This window comes from Ranitomeya variabilis, chromosome 1 (genome assembly GCF_051348905.1).
Source record: "Ranitomeya variabilis isolate aRanVar5 chromosome 1, aRanVar5.hap1, whole genome shotgun sequence".
In the NCBI taxonomy this organism is placed as follows: Eukaryota; Metazoa; Chordata; class Amphibia; order Anura; family Dendrobatidae; genus Ranitomeya; species Ranitomeya variabilis.
The window spans coordinates 226,722,487-226,743,627 of NC_135232.1; the positions used below are offsets into that span (position 1 = coordinate 226,722,487).

Consider the following 21,141-nt stretch of genomic DNA (forward strand, 5'->3'; position numbering starts at 1 on the left):
TTGCAGCATCGGCCATGGCTGGATTGTAATATTTCACCGTTTTTTTGGGTGAAATATTACAAATCGCTCTGATTGGCAGTTTCACTTTCAACAGCCAATCAGAGCGATCGTAGCCACGGGGGGGTGAAGCCACCCCCCCTGGGCTGAAGCACCACTCCCCCTGTTCCTGGAGATCGGGTGAAATTGGAGTTAACCCTTTCACCCGATCTGCAGGAGCGCGATCCCTCCATGACGCATACGCTGCGTCACAGGTCGGGAAGGCACCGACTTTCATGACGCAGCGTATGCGTCAAAGGTCGGGAAGGGGTTAAATTCCTAAATAAAGAAAACAAAATATATTGTTCCAATAAATACATTTCTTTATGTAAATAAAAAAACAAACAATAAAAGTGTACAGATTTAGTATCGCCACATCCGTAGCGACCCGACCTATAAAACTATCCCACTAGTTAACCCCTTCAGTGAACACCGTAAAAAAATAAAATAATAAAACAATGCTTTATCATCATACTACTGAACAAAAATTGGAATAACACACAATCAAAAAGACAGATATAAATAAATATGGTACCACTGAAAACGTCATCTTGTCCCTCAAAAAACAAGCCACCTGTATGGTCATCAGCGAAAAAAATAAAGTACTATAGCTCTCAGAATAAAGGGATGCAAAAATAATAATTTTTTATATAAAATAGTTTTTATTGTATAAAAGCACCAAAAAAATATATAAATGAGGTATCGCTGTAATCGTACTAATCCGAAGAATAAAACTGCTTTATCAATTTTACCACATGCGGAACCATAAAAACGCCCCACCCAAAATAAATTCATAAATTGCTGGTTTTTGTTCATTCTGTCTCCCAAAAATCGCAATAAAAAGCAATCAAAAAATGTCATGTGCCCGAAAATGGTACCTATAAAAACATCAACTTGTCACGCAAAAAACAAGACCTCACATGACTTTGTGGGCCAAAATATGGAAAAATTATAGCTTCAAAATGTGGTGATGCAAAAACTATTTTTTGCAATAAAAAGAGTCTTTTAGTGTGACAGCTGCCAAACATAAAAACCCACTATAAAAAAACCCCTTATTTAGGGAAAAATAATAAAATAAAAAAAGGATTTATTTCCATTTTCCCATTAGGGTAAGGGCTAAAGTTAGGGTTTGGATTATGTTTACGGTTGGGGTGTGTCAGGGTTAGGGGTGTGGTTAGGGTTATGGTTGAGATTAGGGTTAGGGGTGTGTTGGGTTTAGGGGTGTGGTTAGGGTTGGGATTAGGGTTAGGGGTGTGTTTGGTTTAGGGGTGTGGTTAGAGTTATGGCTAGGGTTGGGATTACGGTTAGGGTTGTGTTCAGGTTATGGTTGGAGTTAGAATGGGGGGGTTTCCACTGTTTAGGCACATCAGGGGCTCTCCAAACGCGACATCGCATCCGATCTCAATTCCAGCCAATTCTGCATTGAAAAAGTAAAATGGTGCTCCTTCCCTTCCGAGCTCTGCCGTACGCCCAAAGAGTGGTTTACCCCCAAATATGGGGTATCAGCGTACTCAGAACAAATTGTACAACAACTTTTGGGATCCAATTTCTCCTGTTACCCTTGGTAAAATAAAATAAATTGGATCTGAAGTAAATTTTTTTGTGAAAAAAAGTTCATTTTTTTTTTTAAAACATTCCAAAAATTCCTGTGACGCAGCTGAAGGGTTAATAAACTTATTGAATGTGGTTTTGAGCACCTTGAGGGGTGCAGTTTTTAGAATGGTGACACTTTTGGGAATTTTCTATCACATAGACCCCTCAAAGTGACTTCAAATGTGATGTGGTCCCTAAAAAAAAATGGTGTTGTAAAAAATGAGAAATCGCTGGTCAATTTTTAACCCTTATAACTTCCTAACAAAAAAAAATTTTTGTTCCAAACTTGTGCTGATGTAAAGTAGACATGTGGGAAATGTTACTTATTAAGTATTTTGTGTGACATATCTCTGTGATCTAAGGGCATGAAAATTCAAAGTTGGAAAATTGAGGAATTTTCTAAATTTTTGCCAAATTTCAATTTTTTTTCTCAAATAAACACAAGTCATATCATAGAAATTTTTACCACTAATGTGAAGTAAAATATAATGTAGGAGAACGTGGTCACATTCTGTGCTGCTGAATCATGTAGTCCAAAGGTATTGTTAAAAAGTGGTCTTTATTCAACGCGTTTCTGAGTTTCAAAGAACTCCTTCATCAGGAAATACGACATAAGATGTCCATGGAAGCGTTCCAGAGTTTTTATCTCATAAAGGAACAGTGGTCAGAATTGTAAAAATTGGCCCGGTCATTAACATGCAAACCACCCTTGGTGGTTAAGGGGTTAATTTTTGTCAGAAAAGACAGATATAAATCAGTTCAAATGGCCATTTACAAACAAAAATTTGGTCTGGTTGGACAGAAATTGGTCAGAGGGCAAACTTAACCCCTTAATCCCATATGATGTACTATCCAGTCGAGGTGGGGTGGGCCCGTATGACCACCGACGGGATAGTACATCATATGCGATCGGCTGCGCTCACGGGGGGAGCGCGGCTGAGTGTCACCTGACTATTGCAGCTGACATCCGGCACTATGTGCCAGGAACGGTCACGGACCGTTCCTGGCACATTAACCCCCGGAACACTGCGATCAAACATGATCGCAGCGTTCCGGGGGTACAGGGAAGTATCGCGCAGGGAGGGGGCTCCCTGCGTGCGTCCCTGAGACCCTCGGTAGACGGCGATGTGCTCACCTTGTACTGAGCATCTCCTCCCTGCAGGCCCCGGATCCAAAATGGCCACGGGGCTACATGCGGGTCCTGCAGGGAGGTGGCTTACCAGCGCCTACTCAGAGCAAGCTCTGGTAAGCCTGCAGCCCTGCATGTCAGATCAGTGATCTGACCCTATAACATGATGCCCCTCCCGGGGCAATGTTATGAAGTAAAAAAAAAAAATATTCACATGTGTAAAAAAAAAAAAAAAAATCCTAAATAAAGAAAAAAAAATATATACTGTATATTGTTCCCATAAATACATTTCTTCATCTAAATAATAAAAATAAAACAATAAAAGTACACATATTTAGTATCGCTGCATCCGTAACGACCCCACCTATAAAACTGTCCAGCTAGTTAACCCCTTCAGTGAACGCGGTAAAAAAAAAAAACGAGGCAAAAATCGCTTTATTATCATACCGCTGAACAAAAAGTGGAATAACACGTGATCAAAAAGACGGATATAAATAACCATGGTACTGCGGAAAACGTCATCTTGTCCCGCAAAAAACGTGCCATACAGCATTATCAGCGAAAAAATAAAAAAGTTATAGTCCTCAGAATAAAGCGATGAAAAAATAATTATTTTTTCTATAAAATAGTTTTTATTGTATAAAAGCGCCAAAACATAAATAAATGATATAAATGAGGTATCGCTGTAATCGTACTGACCCGAAGAATAAAACTGCTTTATCAATTTTACCAAACGTGGAACGGTATAAACGCCCCCCCAAAAAGAAATTCATGAATAGCTGGATTTTGGTCATTCTGCCTCACAAAAATCGGAATAAAAAGCGATCAAAAAATGTCACGTGCTCGAAAATGTTACCAAAAAAAAGTCAACTCGTTCCACAAAAAAGAAGACCTCACATGACTCTGTGGACCAAAATATGGAAAAATTATAGCTCTCAAAATCTGGAGATGCAAAAACTATTTTTTGCAATAAAAAGCGTCTTTTAGTGTGTGACGGCTGTCAATCACAAAAATCCGCTAAAAAAAATTCTATAAATAGTAACTCAAACCCCCCTTCATCACCCCCTTAGTTAGGGTAAAATAATAAAATTAAAAAAATGTATTTATTTCTGTTTTCCCATTAGGGTTAGGGCTAGGGTTAGGGTTAAGGCTAGGGTTAGGGCTAGGGTTGGGGGCTAGGGTTGGGGGCTAGGGATGGGGCTAGGGTTAGGGTTGGGGCTAGGGTTAGAGTTTCAGTTAGAATTGGGGGTTTCCACTGTTTAGGCACATCAGGGGCTCTCCAAACGCGACATGGCGTTCGATCTCAATTCCAGCCAATTCTGCGTTGAAAAAGTAAAACAGTGCTCCTTCTCTTCCGTGCACCCAAACAGGGGTTTACCATAACATATGGGGTATCAGCGTACTCAGGACAAATTGGACAACAACTTTTGGGGTCCATTTTCTCCTGTTACCCTTGGTAAAATAAAACAAATTGGAGATGAAGTAAATTTTGTGTGAAAAAAGTTAAATGTTCATTTTTATTTAAACATTCCAAAAATTCCTGTGAAGCACCAGAAGGGTTAATAAACTTCTTGAATGTGGTTTTGAGCACCTTGAGGGGTGCAGTTTTTAGAATGGTGTCACACTTGGTTATTTTCTATCATATAGAGACCCCTTAAAGTGACTTCAAATGTGATGTGGTCCCTAAAAAAAATGGTGTTGTAAAAATGAGAAATTGCTGGTCAACTTTTAACCCTTATAACTCCCTAACAAAAAAAAATGTCGGTTCCAAAATTGTGCTGATGTAAAGTAGACATGTGGGAAATGTTACTTATTATGTATTTTGCGCGACATATCTCTGTGATTTAAGGGCATAAAAATTCAAAGTTGGAAAATTGCGAAATTTTCGCTAAATTTCCATTTTTTTTCACAAATAAACGCAAGTCTTATCGAAGAAATTTTACCACTATCATGAAGTAGAAAATGTCACGAGAAAACAATGTCAGAATCATCAGGATCCGTTGAAGCGTTCCAGAGTTATAACCTCATAAAGGGACAGTGGTCAGAATTGTAAAAATTGGCCCGGTCATTAACGTGCAAACCACCCTTGGGGCTTAAGGGGTTAAAGCCTTATACACATTAGACTAATGGAAAATAGAAAAAAATTGGAGTCCGGCTCAACAGGACTGGATTTCCTTTTCTTTTTATTTTTCAAAAGAAAATATAGTGCATACAAAAGAAAAATGTACATGGTCGACATGACCAAGTCAATGCGTTTCGACTGCACTAGACAGTCTTACTCATGTCGACCATGTAAATTTTTCTTTTGTATGCACTATATTTTCTTTTGAAAAATAAAAAGAAAAGGAAATCCAGTCCTGTTGAGCCGGAATCCAATTTTTCTCTATTTTCCTTGATGTGAGGCCAGGGCGAGGCTGGAGTCTGAGACCCAGGTGGATGAGCATAGAGCTACTGGGTGAGCTGGAATCAAGTTTCTATAAACATTAGACTAATGTTGGCTGAAACCGCAGATATCAACGAGTTTGCTGACTGGCTAATGTTTATGGGTGCCCCAGACAACTAATTGGTGGGGGGGAAGTGTCAATCAGGAAATATCTGATTTAGGACCTGACGATAGCCATGTTCTCCCGGAGATAAGCTCCCGCTGGAGATGTTTGGCGATTTTTCTCTCAACCATGTCACCTTTTTTCATTACAAGACATTAGCACCCCTCTTTTTCTTTATTTATTTGACTACAAGCTGGAATTAAATTTCTCTATTTTAATCTGCTAATTTAAAAGGACAGATTCCAGGCAACTTCACACCCTTGTACCCATATGTGGGTTAACACTCAACTCATTTTCTAGAGCCATTACTGCTTGAGAGGCTAAATACAGATACAAACCGTTTCAGCCCATGAAATCTGTTTCGAGTGCAATATATAAATATAGAATCTCTCTCACTTGTGTTTTTCGGGCTCAGCTGCCAATATGAAGAATAAAAACAATAATAATTGGGGAAAATAAAAAGCCACGCTAGCAGCAGCCCACTCCTTCGGCAGCCAGAATCAGCCTGGGTTTCATTAATGACTCTTTTGTGATGATTAAATCTGACGTCAAATACACTGCATTCACTGAGCTCTCCTCACCCTCTGGTGCATACAGATATAGATCAGGAGAAGGCACCAAATGCTGGCAGTATTATAATTCCATCAATCCTCACTGTTGAATTTTCGAAGAACAGGGAGTAAAAATACAGCTGCACTGTTAGTAATGGTGCTGCCCCTTGATAGTGCACATTGCATAATCTTGGCGTTCTTTAATGATTTTGCGATCTGTCCTTCTTAATTACAAATGCCAGCTAAGCCAAACTGCAGAATCACTGTAGCTTTGTTGGTACCTTACCTTAAAGGGGTTTTTCACCCTAGGGCAAATTTTCGGTTTGCAGTGCAGCTTGCCAAAGACTAAAAGTGTGTACATAGTCTTTGGCAATAAACACACTGGTAGTGTGCGGCACTGCACTGCACGCCGAGTATTTGCCCTGGTGTGAAAAATTACTTATTCTGAAAGCATAAGTTTATTATTTTGTTGTCAAAATTGTATGAGGTCTTTTGTTTTGTGGCATGAGATGACGTTTTAATTGCTACCATTCTGCGGTATTAACACTGATTTAATTTATATACCGTATACTCGAGTATAAGCCACCTGGGGGTGGGCGCACTCTGTGAGTGTTTAACTTCCTAGCCTGCTCGGGTAATTATTCAACTTAATATTGTGATTTGATATGGACTGATCTAACTGAAATTGTATGTCTGCTACTGAATAGTGTTGAGCATTCCAATACCGCAAGTATTGGGTATCGGCCGATATTTGCTGTATCGGAATTCCGATACCAAGTTCCGATATTTTTGTGACATCGGAAATCGGAATCGGAAGTTCCCAGTGTATGGTTCCCAGGGTCTGGAGGAGAGGAGACTCTCCTTCAGGCCCTGGGATCCATATTCATGTAAAAAATAAAAATAAAAAATATGGATATACTCACCCCTCCGGCGGACCCTGAACCTTAGCGATGTAACCGGCAGCCTCCGTTCCTAAGAATGCAGTGAGTGTAGGACTTGCGATGACGTCGCGGCTTGTGATTGGTTGCGTGAGCGGTGACATGAGCGGTCACGTGACCAATCACAAGCCGCGACGTCATCGAAGGTCCTTCACTCTGCATTCTTAGGAACGGAGGCAGACGCTTGGACCGGTGAGAGCCAGGGGCCGTCCGAGGGGTGAGTATATCAATATTTTTTATTTTTATTCTTTATTTTATACATGAATATGGATCCCAGGGCCTGAAGGAGAGTTTCCTCTCCTTCAGACCCTGGGAACCATTCCGATATTTTGTGTTCCATTGATATGCATTGGTATCGGTATCGGCGATATCCGATATTTTTTGGGTATTGGCCGATCCAATCGGATACCGATACCTTTGCATATCGGAAGGTATCGCTCAACACTACTACTGAATGTAATTAGGGTAGATATGTGATGCTTTACTATATATTTAGAGTCACATTGCTAGTATTATACTGGTTGTGAAATCCATATAATATTTTTCTACCCCACCCATGGTTGTGCACCCTTGCGTTTCCTACATGTGCAACGCGGCTTGAATCCATTTCCCCCTGTTTTTGTCAAATATCCTGAAATATTTAATAAAGTTGTTTGTAATTTTCTACAAAATGCTATTTTGTTTGGGTGTTTGTTTGATCGTATTTTTTTGCAGTTGTGTTTATTAAGATGCTGTGGTAGCCATGCTGGTTCAGTATGCCTTCAATTTTGAATAAATCCCCAACAGTGTCACCAGCAAAGCACCCCCACACCATCACACCTCCTCCATGCTTCACGGTGGGAACCAGGAATGTAGAGTCCATCCGTTCACCTTTTCTGCGTCGCACAAAGACACGGTGGTTGGAAGCAAAGATCTCAAATTTGGACTCATCAGACCAAAGCACAGATTTCTACTGGTCTAATGTCCATTCCTTGTGTTCTTTAGCCCAAACAAGTGTCTTCTGCTTGTTGCCTGTCCTAGCAGTGGTTTCCGAGCAGCTATTTTACCATGAAAGCCTGCTGCACAAAGTCTCCTCTTAACAGTTGTTGTAGAGATGTCTGCTGCTAGAACTCTGTGTGACATTGACCTGGTCTCTAATCTGAGCTGCTGTTAACCTGCGATTTCTGAGGCTGGTGACTCCGATAAACTTATCCTCAGAAGCAGAGGTGACTCTTGGTCTTCCTTTCCTGGGGCGGTCCTCATGTGAGCCAGTTTCTTTGTAGCGCTTGATGGTTTTTGCCACTGCACTTGGGGACACTTCAAAGTTTTCCCAATTCTTCGGACTGACTGACCTTCATTTCTTAAAGTATAGTCATGAAAATACAGAAAAGAAGTTGTATGCTCCATTGTGCAAAAAAACATGCAAAGCACAAAATCCTGAGGACAAAAAAATAATGTGTGTGCATGAGATTTCTGAAAAGTTATAAACTTTGCTGGTAGTGTAAAACACAGATGAAAATTTACATAAAAACAGAAATGGAAAAAAAACCCGCTGCAAAAACGGCTACTGTGAACTTAACCTCGATGCCCACAGCTACTCTGTGAAGCTCACTTCTTATGTGATGCAAATGGGAAATTTAAAGAGAACTTGTCACCTACCATAGGTATGAGATTCGTTACCTGGTGTGAATACCACTGTTCTCCTGATTTTTAAGTTGTCTTTGTTTTGCTCCTGCACCTCTCTGTTCCTGAGATATGTTACCCCCCCCCCCTCGTCCCGTATAAAAATATAGGCTCTTATGCCAGGGTGGGGGAGGTGCAGTCCTCAAGAGGATGCCCACAGAGCAGAGGTGATGACCACAACCTCTTGGCTAAAGAGAGTAGAATTGCACACAGGGAAGAGAAGGCTATATTTTAGGAATGGAGAGACAAAACAAAAGAAAAACAATGCCAGATTCAGAAAAAAAAACACAGGAATTACATCAAGTAAAAAAATAAAATAGAATAATAATAATATAATGATAAATCACACTTATGGCAAGTGACAGGGTCTCTATATAATGTATTCATTCTTGTAAAGTATGTTTTTTTAAAAGATGATATGAGTTTGTACTCTCTCAAAAAATATTTGGCAAGAGCGCTTTTACAAGGCTTTGTAGTACTGTATAGGACACAGGGTTCTGTTCTGCCTACATTGGGAACCACAAGAGCAAATTAAACGCAAAGAATGAATTGGTTGTTTACTAAGAACAATACCCTTTCCTGAAAGAGCTACCATACAGTGAGACAATTTTGGGTTTGCAATCTGTGAATCAGCTGAAATTTTGGGTGGTTAAACCTTTTGGTCCCGATTCTGCAAGCCAAGTGATCTTCACATTGTCTTGCTGATGACCAGCTTTTATTAATCAGGCGAGGTGTGAAGTGGCATGTGCCTCAGTGTGCGCCTCGCCAACAATCTTCCTCCAGTCCCTGCTACAGTAAGATCTGCGGAGTAGCCAATTCCACTGTCCATCATGAATTTGCCGAGCGGCAGTTGGCTCACCCCTGTCCCATTCCAGCTCTGTCCACCTTTGTATTAGGTGGGAAAAAATGGCATAAGAACGGCAAAAGTTGCAAACTTTTAACAACCTTGAGTTGCGCCAAAATTTAACAACTTTGCAAAGCGTTTTACACCAGAATTTTGGAACAAAAGATGTAATGAACAGGACTTCCTTTTATGCTTGTAGAAACCTTAAATTTTGTAAAATGATGTCAAAGACAGAATAATATCGGTGTCAAGTACAGCTGGGATGACATTACATGTCCAAGCTCTTCAAAAGAAAGGATGTGTCACCACATACAACCTTATCAATGCACCTCATCCTTAAAAATTACATGAAAAATACAAGATTAGAAGCCTAATTTGTTTTGCAGAGAAATAAAATGCTACTTAAATTCAACTAAACAAACTGTAAGCCTATAATGACCACATTAATTCCTCCCCACACAGCTGTCTGACACGACTGGCGACACAAACACCCCCCTTCCCGATCTATTCTCGGAGAGGATCATGACTCCCACTATCTGGACCATGGCTGCAAACTCTTCCTTTTCTTTTCTTTGCTTCTCTTTCCTCACCACTACCATAGTTGCACAAACCACATCAGAATCCGTGTGCAGCATCTGTTCCCTTGGAAACCTGGCTACATCAGCAATCCACTGGGTTTAGCTTAGGACAATACTTGCCGCACACCCTGCACAGCATAGTTGGCGTTGTGCTCTCTGATGTCAACCGTAACCATGGAGCCCGCAGCTGAGGCCCACTCCTGATCCCTTCCGCACCCTGCTCCAATCCGCACCCTTCATGCATCATACAATATGATTGTAATCTAATTAGTACTGTGTGAAGATATACAATGCACTCTGCCTATGTATTAAATTACTTTGTGAGTGGGCCGAGTACCTAATGTCTCAGTGATGTCACTAATTCCAGGTCGCTTGTTTTAGAAAACCTATATACAAACGTCTTTTGTGAATTCTGGGTTAATAGAGTCCCTCGTTTAGGATCTTCATCAATTAACTGGAGGAGAGAGTGGTATTTTCAGCCCCTAAGCTGCCACCGTATGGTAATGCACAATGATAATGTTTCAAAATATGCTAATATCTAAAATATTCCTTTTTGCATAGAAAAAAGATGCTAGAAAGCAGTGAGTAAATTAACACTGAAGAGTTATTGGAGTGATCCTAGTTTCTTGAGAAGTCATGTTATCTCACTCATCACCTGTCTTGATCGATATTCCATAGGCCAGGAAGATCAAGTGCATGTGAGGTTAAAATAGGACTAAAGGTGATAACAAAAAAACTAAAAAAATAAAAATCAAATGGTGTCTATGATATCCTCCAATGCAGAACAGCACAGAATGTAGGATTACTATGTACGGTACTAGGAGAATTATACAGTATACCTATTAATACATCACCTTTGGACAATTCTATCCAAACTACCTATCTAAACTACCTTCCCACATGTCTGTCTAGATCAGTGGTCCCCAACCTTTCTTACCTCGAGATCCACATTCGGCTTTAAGAGAGGGTTGCGAGCCACATGTAGAGTGCCCCAGAATAGAGACATTCAATTCCTGTCTCCCCCACAGTAGTGACATCCAGAGCGCCCATTATAATGACAGTCAAAGCTTCCCCACAGAAATCACAACTAGGCAGTGTTCTTGTATCTAGGGGTTCCCACATTACCCCAATTCGGTATTTTTGCACTATGCACTCCCACCACGCTACTGCATCCAGCTTCCAGCACCCCCTCTATCAGGAAGCATCATCCTATGTCCAGCTTAGCACTTACTTAATTTATCTTTTCACCCCAGGCCAGTATATGCTCATCCAGGTCTTCTCACAAAAATCACCATCTGGAGACCTGCTCTTCATAGCTGTTTGCTAGACCTGGTGCTGAAGAGCCAAGCTGGCAGACAGCTGTGAGCCACACAAAATGAGCCCGCAAGCCACATGTGGAAGTCACAGGTTGGAGATCCCTGGTCTAGATGAACATACTTGTACAGCTAAATGTGGGAAGAGAATAAACAGAACATGATATATGTTTCCTATTTAAGTATCTGTTTCTAGGTGTATCTAAAAGAGACCATGAAGTTCAGTATTACTTATGTGGTTAGAAGAAAACAAAGGTGGAGAATCCCTTTAAGGTTTAGATCTCTTCCCTTTTGGAAACACACAAACCAACTAAAACCTTTGCCAATGTGCATTACACAAAAATAAACTGAGGCTCCAATTCTGAAACCACAACACCGATTACTTGAAATATTCATTTTCACTGTGGCTGCCATATTCATCTTAATTACCCATGGCTATAATGGAAGGATTTCCAGTAAGATATAATAAAATACTAATAAAATATTTAAAGTGAATCCAATGTGAGTAACACGGGAAATAATTATCATTTGCAGAAGATGCAATCAACAAATGGCAGCAGGGCTACATTAAGAGAATGGTTGAAACAACACATCACAGATACTATTATTAAATTGTTAATGTAATAGGAATATGTAGCAGAAAGTTCACACAATCACTGTAGTTACCTTAGGACAGCTAGTACTACACTAAAAGGAAAAGAAAGGATAAAACGTTAAACCTGAATCATGTAGAGCTGTGCAATCCGGTATTCCTCCACAGTCATGGGAAGCGGGATGCGATATTCCTTAATCAGCATCTTGAAAAAAATCTCTGCCCCTCCAATGCTGCCAGAATCAGTGACCCGAGAAACTCCGCTTACAGGTTTTTAAATCACTGCCTGGGAAGTCATTTGGGGAAACCTGAAACAACAAGACAGATATATGACAGAGTTATTTTTCCACCTTCTGGACAGAACGCATAATCCTACCGTCTTCATATTGTACTCATGCTTTTCTGATGGGAAATAAGTCAACTCAAAATGACAGATTTAATCTTTTCAATACTGCAGGCACACAGCACCTGTTAAGCTTGGTACACATTACCCTATCAGTCATGGTACAACACATAGTCTCTGAATTTTCTTTAAGACCTTATTCACACATTTTTGATCAGTATTTCATCAGTATTTGTATTCAAAAACCAGGAATGTCTCCAAAACACTGAACATGTGTCAATCTTTCAACTATAGTTCTCTGTAAGTTCCACTCCTGGTTTTGGCATATAAACACTGATACAAAATACTGACATGTGAATAAGCCCTAATTCAGTGTTTTTAATCTCCCACATTCTCTGTGGAATAACGAATAACCCTGATGCTAAATGGTGGCTCAGTGGTTAGAACTGTAGCCTTGCAGAGCTGGGGTCTTTGGATCAAATCTCAGGATCCCAGAAAGAACATCTGCAAGGAGTTTGTATGTTCTGCTAGTGTTTGTGTGGGTTTCCTCCAGGATCTCCGGTTTCCTCCCACACTCCAAAGACTTACTGATAGGGAATCTAGATTGGGCAAGTAAAACAAATTAGGAGTAATATAGGCCGCTAAACTAAAGATTCCATACCAAGGACTGTGCAGAATACAATCACTTTATAAAACTCCCTCCTCATCTGCCCCTCACCAAAACCTAGCTGATGTCTTACAGTTTAGTGAATGTCATGGATTATTATTCATCCTGAACAATTTTTGTTCCAGTTCCTTATAATAAAAAGCACACATAAAAAAACCTCAAAACAAATATCAAGGAAGAATAGTGCAAAAAAATTAAGGACTTGTCCTAAAAAAAAACCTACCGTACCCTAAAATGAATGGCTACAAGAGATGGGTTTTTGGAATAAAAGCTAAAAACACACATCTGGAACATCTTCTTTGGTTCTAATATTGATGTCTGCAACAGAAAGCTTATCATATGTGAAAACCAACAACGATACGAGCTCCTCTAACCTTGACGTTACAATACACTCAATATTACTGCACTGTAATGCACAGGCCACTAAATCACAGAAAAATAGAACAGAAATGTAAAATATTCTTATGTCAGGAGTCTTCAAAAAGCATCACGGTATAATGGGGACATGTGACAGCAGGCATTTAACCGTTAACCGGTGACCTTTGTGCACCAGTGCGGTACTATTTTTAGTATGGAAAAATATTTTCCCTCCTGTAGCAGACCCTCAATGTTTTCTCAACACTGGTCCAGAAGAAATTCAGAAATAACATGAGCAATGTACCACGGACTGATAGGTAGATAGCATAAACTACTCTGATTAGATTGCAACGGACTTGTGCTAATACACAGGAATCAAAAATGCAGAGGTGAAGTGTAAAGCACAAGGGACGGAGGAGCAGCCCGAAGGAACATTTTAGACCAACTCTGCCCAAATGGGGTCAGCCATCCAAGTGTGTGTTTTTGTAAGGCCACAGCTGGACATCCCCTTTTATCTTCACCGTGTGAAATGTGCGGGTGCTGTCTGATTTTTTTTTATATACACTCATAGTGTGTCACAGAATTATTCCCACATCTGTGAACATCATGGATCTGAGAACGAGATAGCTGAAATTCAGAGGCTGCCCTGTTCGGATCCGATGTTGAAGATCAGAGTAGGGCATAGTCAGTGGGTCTGTGTGCTGTCCAACAGAAAAGCAAACAAACATTGGGCAGCACAGACTTTCACGTGGATGTGTAAATTCTCCCTTAGCGACAGGGAAAGGGCGTAGTTCACAAACGAAGGGTGAGTTGAGTATTTTAGAATAGTTTGCTAAATTCGTGTTTTCAAAAGTCTGTTGGAACAAGGTCTAGGACCACTTAGGATCTTGGGACCGTAAGAGATGACTACAATCCATTTCACACAAGTGAAAAGATGAAAAAGATTATGTATAGGTTGTTATATATGACTTACAAATGAAAAAGAAATGTACTTTTGTGCTTTAAAAGAAGTGGGAAGAAAAGCATAAGACCCCTTAAGAAAATGTCCTATGTAAATATACAGCAGTGGAACACAGGAGTCACAGACATAAGAGAACAGTCTGTAAGTCAATATTCCAGGGACTGACGGATTTCATGTGTAGCAATTAGGTGAGGGCAGTGTACTGTGAACTCCAAGCTTTTCTCTCCGTAATCAATATATTTACTGGAGTCTTTATAGAGCCCAGAAGCTGCATCCTGCCCCTGCTATTCTTATCTCAAACAATGCTTCCTCTGATCGATAACCAAACAAGAGCTACGTATTACCATTGCATTCGCCATGTAGCTGAGGCTTATAGAGCTTGGCTGATAAAACTCCCAATATATATATTAACCATTTTTAACATAAAACATATTCACAAATTCTGTCATTTGTTTTGCAACTCATTAATATATATATATATTTTTATAATTTATAACATTATTTTTTTCAACCATCTATACAGAATTGATGCAATACATCTTATTTGTCAAAACTACCTACATTTGCAATGTACAGTGGTGCTTTAAAGTTTGTGGACCATTAAGAATTGTCCACATTCTTTTCACCTTTAGGGAACTTGACACTAGGAATAACGCTGTTAACCTGCAGATATGGGGTTAATCTGCAGGTTAACAGCGTTATTATGATGCATGGCATCGGCACGCAGCTGAATGCAGTAGGAAATAAAATTCATTTTCTCTCCCCCGCCAGCATTCGATTTCAGTCATGGGGGCGGGGGCACCTCCGACTCAGTCACTACTGTGAGTATACAGAGCGGCGCTGTAACCGCGCGCCCCAGCATTGACTGACAGTCAGCCGCAATGCAGAGCCAGTGCCAGTAAGAGCCGTGGGTGAGGTTACAGCGGCCGCTCTGTATACTCAGATCGTGACTGATCCAGCTCTGCCCCTATGACTGAATACCAAATGCTGCCGAGAGGAATAAACATAATAATGCTGTTAATCTGCAGATTAACAGCATTATATCTGGTGACAGGTTCCATTTAAAGGGAACCTGTCAGCAGGATTGTGCAGAGTAACCTACATACAGTGTCAGGTTGGAGCCGTTATACTGAATAAAATGATACCTTGGATGATTAAATCTGTCTTATGGTTGTTTAATCTTTATTTTCAGTTTTGAGTTAATGATATGCTCGTGCGCCGAGGCGGCCTGCGGGGGGTCTTCAGGTGGTTCTCTGCTTAGGTATTCACCAGTATGGCTTCTGACAGGTCACTGATCCCTCAGTGAGCTGTCCCCTATTTTACATAATGAATATTATATACACCGTATATATATCTTGAAAAAAAAAAATCCCCTTCTGCAGGCATGTGCAGGCAGTGTGGCGCCTGTTCTGCAGCATGATCGCATATATAATGTGTAGGTAATCCTTTTCTTTCATGTTATCCATAAATTCCTAAAAAAATAAAAAAATCAGTTTCTAAACTAGGGGTAGGTCAGTGAGGGACCTGTCAGCTGTCTACATTATGAATAACTAATCAGGGCACCATATAAAGATCTCCACAGGCCGCCTTGGGGCACAAGCATATCATTAACTCAAAACTGAAAATAAAGATTACACAACAACCACAAGACGGATTTCATCAACCAAGGTTTCATTGTAATCAGTATAACGGCGCCGACCTGACACTGTCTGTAGGATACTGTGCACAATCCTGCTGATAGGTTCCCTTTAAAGTTTATAAGATTTTCACACAAGTAACAAAAGTGGATAAAGAGATCAGAACAAAACACATTAATCAAGACTATTGGACTTTGCCATTTTTTAAGTAATACTGTATCACATGTGCGTGAGTAGAAAAGTGTGTGAGCCTTTGCTTTCAGTTTCTGGGGTGAAGCCCTCGTGCTGCAATTACTGCCTCTAAACATTTTCGGTAGTTGTTGACTAGTCCTGCATATTGCTATTGAACCATTTTAGTCCATTCCTCCCTTCAAAACAATTTAAACTTTGTTATCTTGCTTTTATTCTCCCATAAATGGTTTGCTTTAGGTCCTTCCACAATATTTCTATGGTATTAAGGTCCAGACTTTGACTTGGCCATTCCAAGTCTTTAACTTTTACCATTCTTTTGTATAACTACTTGTCTGCTTTGGGACATTGGTTTGTTGCGTAACCAACGTTCTCTTGAGATTCAGCCATAGGCAAAGAAATTGCTGATAAAACTCAAGCAGCCCAGGCATTGATCTTTAGCAAACTGCAGATGGGCATCAATGATCTTTGTGGAGAGCACTGGATTTTCTCCTTGCAATCATGATTATTGCTGTGCAGTGCCCTCCCGATGGTGGACTCAAACATTAACTAATGTGAGAGAAATCTGTAGATGCTTAGAGGTTCGCTTTGATTCATTTGTTGTAACCTGACTAATAGACACCTTGCCCTTTGAGTGATCATTGTTTCTGTACAATGGATGAAATTCAAGACTGTTCTTACCCAACCCAAGAGTGGTCAACAACCTGTGGATTGGTGGTTTCCAAACTGTTTAGAGATTATTTTATACAATTTTCCACCTTGATGAACATCAACAACTTTTCTTCTGAGGTTCTCAGACATTACATAGTTACATAGTTATTAAGGTTGAAGGAACACTGTAAGTCCATCTAGTTCAACCCATAGCCTAGCCTAACATGCCCTAACATGTTGATCCAGAGGAAGGCAAAAAAAACCCATGTGGCAAAGAGTAACTCCACCATGGGGAAAAAAAATTCCTTCCCGACTCCACATACGGCAATCAGACTAGTTCCCTGGATCAACGCCTTATCAAGGAATCTAGTGTATATACCCTGTAACATTATACTTTTCCAGAAAGGTATCCAGTCCCCTCTTAAATTTAATTAATGAATCACTCATTACAACATCATACGGCAGAGAGTTCCATAGTCTCACTGCTCTTACAGTAAAGAATCCGCGTCTGTTATTATGCTTAAACCTTCTTTCCTCCAGACGTAGGGGATGCCCCCTTGTCCCTGTCTCAGGTCTATGAATAAAAAGATCATCAGAAAGATCTCTGTACTGTCCCCTCATATATTTATACATTAAAATAAGATCACCCCTCATTGTCTTTGTTCATGCCATGATACACTTCCAAAAACATGACTGATAAATCCCTGTTTATTAAATAAAACAGGTAACCCACTCACACCTGTCATTGCATTGATAGAAAACACCAAACTGATTTCATGTTAAAAAAATCTGCTAATCCTAAAGGTTCACATACTTTTGTCACTTGGATTATATTGGATCATTTCCTCAATAAGATAAATTACAATATTTTTGACTCATTTGTTTCATTTTATTTATCTATATTTAGGAGTTTGTGTGTAAAAACTTGATGTAGCTTTATTTCAAATTTATGCAGAAATAAGGAAAATTCTGAAGGGTTCACAATCTTTCTAGCACCAGTGTACATTTAGCAGGTATGCAGGGAAAGCTTCTGACATATTCACTAAATGTGCAGTTTAGGAAGTGCAAGCCAAGATCTGATTGGCTGCCAAGTTTAGGTTTATTATGAGACAGTATTTTTATATTGCATTCTGTATATTTATATTGCACAAGTGATAGATGTTTACCAACAATCTGGGCACAATACACTAGGGGCACAGGATATGGCAAGGGTTGATGATTTGCCAGTTTTGCACTCTGCAGTTTTTCAGTGATGGAGAGAAATGTGTTAATTGTTTAATTACCCGTAAATTAGAGCAATCATCCGACAGCTATTTGCACAAGTGCTATAAACACATAATAAATTATCAGAAAACGAACATACGTTTTGTACTGTTATTTCTTATTTACTTTTCTGATGCAAGGTATATCGTAGTTACTTCAGGGCAAAAAATTAGAATTAGGCCACACTTAGTTTATTATACGCAATATAGCTTCATGGAAGATGACAGTGCTATGAAAACAGACAATAATATGAAGAAACATTTTTATATACATTTACAAAATTGTATATATACAAACACCCTATTTGTATAACTTAACACAGCAATTGCTTACCCTACAGAGAATATTATTATTATTATTATTATTATTATTATTAAAAGCTATTAATGCAAACTCCAAAATTGCCCTCAGTTACAAGAAGCCACAAAAAAAAAACTGTCTTACTTTAAGGTTTCTGAGAAGAAGCACTGTTTCCAGGCACCCAAAAGACTGTCATGGAGATAAATAATAAAAAAGGGGCAGAGATAATACTGCTTAATCTTTTTTTTCCATTAATAGATATGATTTGACGTCACTTGTGCAATTCAGAAGCTAAGCGGTGCAGAGAGTGGAAACTCTGGAATCTATAGACTGTCGAAAATCTTGTTATTATTTGTAGGCCAAAAATTATTTCTAAGTCATTCTTAACTTAAAGATTCCTATCTAACCTGTTCCGGCATTGTGCCATGTTGGCTTGAGAAATACAAGAGTAAAAACCTCTTAATGATGTTTTAACACTTATCTGTCCATCTACTATCCAGTGATCTCATATTAGCTGTGCAATTCACTGAATGAAGATGAAAGCTTAGGCTATGTGCCCACAATCCGGAAGTAGCAGCGTATGATTGCTGCGTCCAAAACTCTGCCTTCTATTGAACACAGGTAAATCCGCATGTGTTCACTGAATCGTGCGGCTGCATCCAATACATTCTATTGATTACAATTTCTGTTACGGAGACTACGCAATAAATACGCAGCATCAAACTTGCAGCAATACCTGATCGTGGGCACGTACCCACGATCAAGAATAGCAACATTTTAGGCGCAGCGTATTTTTATTGCTCCCAAAAAGCTGCTCTCTAATTACCGCACTTGTTTGTCACTACATGGGGATTTAACGCATCTAATGACATTCTATTGGTCTATTAAAGATAAAGAAGTTCTAAAGTGCCATAACAACATGCACAAACAGAAAAGAAAAATGAGAAATGAAAGCAAATAGAAAAGTTTACAGACAAATGAGCAGTATAGATTTAGTATCAGGCAAAAGTTTGGACACGTCTGTCAATGCAAAGATTTTCCTTGTTCTCATTGGACGTGCACATTGTAGATTTAAACTGAAAGCAGCAAAACCACAAAGGAACACATATGGGAACAAGAGTAAAAGAACACGTGTGAAACAAACCAGAATATGAGTTAAACCTTAGATTCCGCAAAGCATCCCTCTTTTACTCCGAAGACAGCTTTACACATTCTTGGCATTATTTCAAGCAGCTTCTACAGCTAGTTGCCTGCAATGGCATTTCCAGAGATGGTGGGCACTTCTTGGATGCTTTGCTTTCACTGTAGTCCAACTCATCTCAACAAATTTCAGTTTAATAAGAACCAGATCAAGCTCAAAGATTGCAGTACTTGTGCTGACCCACATAATGAAGTTAACACCTTATTTGTGCAAAACGGCCTGAAATTTACCATATTTTTTTTAACAGGCAGAATAGCCTTTTTCTGTTTATATTCATTTCCATAGAGAATAAATAAGTTTGTTAATAGGTAATATGTGCCCTAAAATTATTCCACTAAAAACTCATCCTGAAAAAAACAAGCCCTCAAGTGACTGAGGGGTGCAGTTTTTAAATGGGGGTGTTTTATGGAGGGTTTCTGACATATAGGCACCTCAAAGTCCCTTCAAAAGTCAAATGATAGCAAAAATAAAAGGTTTTAAAACTGTAATTGAAAAAAAAAAAATTGCTGCTAAACTTTTAGGTCAAACTGGCTGTGATGCCAAGCGATTAAGGACATGCTCCCAGAGAATCCTGTGTGCAATGTCCCTTTTATCAAGATGATAAAATTTTGCATATTGGCACAATAAATACATTTTAAAAACTTATCGCTGGAACTATATAGTTGCTCTACCTAATAGAAACTCAGGGCAGCAGCAGGAATAAAATAAGATGAAAAATTGCCCATATTTGACCGGGTGACAGGTCCTAATTACAGCACACAATTACCGGTGTGAGACAAGTAGATCTGGAGAGCAGATTGTCGGTCATTACATGTCTCACACTGGTAACATCCCCTTAATTTAAAATAAGCTCTGGTAGAGTAAGAGCCTAATTCAATGAGAATCGCACTTAATGAATTAGGCACATCTTACAAGTGTCATGCACTTGTAAAAACAAGCAATTTTGAAACTTACCCCTATTTAAAAATAATTTTAGTTCAAGAAAAACAATTTTTAAATAAACACTCATCAAAATTGTTTTCTACTTAATATATTGCAATCATCATTATATAGCACTATGTACTTACAATTGCTCATTTTTCCTTTCTACCCAGTTAATCTTTCTGTTTTCCATTAGGTCTATGACATCATGTGATTAAAAACTGACTAGCTACATCCATCTAAGCTCTATGTAGAAACAGGAAGTCAACTTTGTGTCAGGAGTTGAAGAGGACAATGATTTATGCAGGGACCAGAGACTTCTTTCAATAAGAAAGGCAAAAGCGCAATTGTAAATACACAGTGCTAAATAATATGATGATTGAAATATATTAGTATAAACTAAAACCACAACACTTAAAATTAATAGTAATAATAATAATATCAATAAAATTATATATATCTCTAAATTTAGGATAATTTTGTATATAGTGACTAAATCAAGAGTGTGGCAGGAAGCAAGTGGAAATCACTTCCAGATGAAGAAAGTCTGACCGAAACGCGTGTCGGGGCGCACGTGCACACACGTGCACACACGTATCTGAAACCCCTCAAGGTATCCTGCACACTGTGTTAAGTTTTTTGGCACTTTTTTGAGCACTTGCTTTGGCTTTTTGTTTATCACTGGCATTAGCCTTGATTCCAATTGCACTCTAAGGCCGGTTTCACACGTCAGTGGCTCCGGTACGTGAGGTGACAGTTTCCTCACGTACCGGAGCCACTGACACACGTAGACACATTAAAATCAATGCATCTGTGCAGATGTCATTGATTTTTTTGCGGACCGTGTCTCCGTGTGCCAAACACGGAGA

The 21,141-nt window shown here is 39.3% G+C and overlaps 1 protein-coding gene across 9 annotated transcripts in view; it reads right to left on the reverse strand.

Annotated features, from left to right (window-relative positions):
• PITPNM2 (phosphatidylinositol transfer protein membrane associated 2) overlaps nt 1-21,141 on the reverse strand; it is a 441,487-nt gene that overhangs the window by 216,803 nt on the left and 203,543 nt on the right. For all 9 annotated transcript variants that reach the window (XM_077293187.1, XM_077293186.1, XM_077293190.1 and 6 more), the window contains one exon: nt 11,910-12,090. In XM_077293187.1, the coding sequence (XP_077149302.1) occupies nt 11,910-11,987 (78 nt within the window). In that variant the 5' untranslated portion in view covers nt 11,988-12,090. The remainder of the gene's footprint in view (nt 1-11,909; nt 12,091-21,141) is intronic.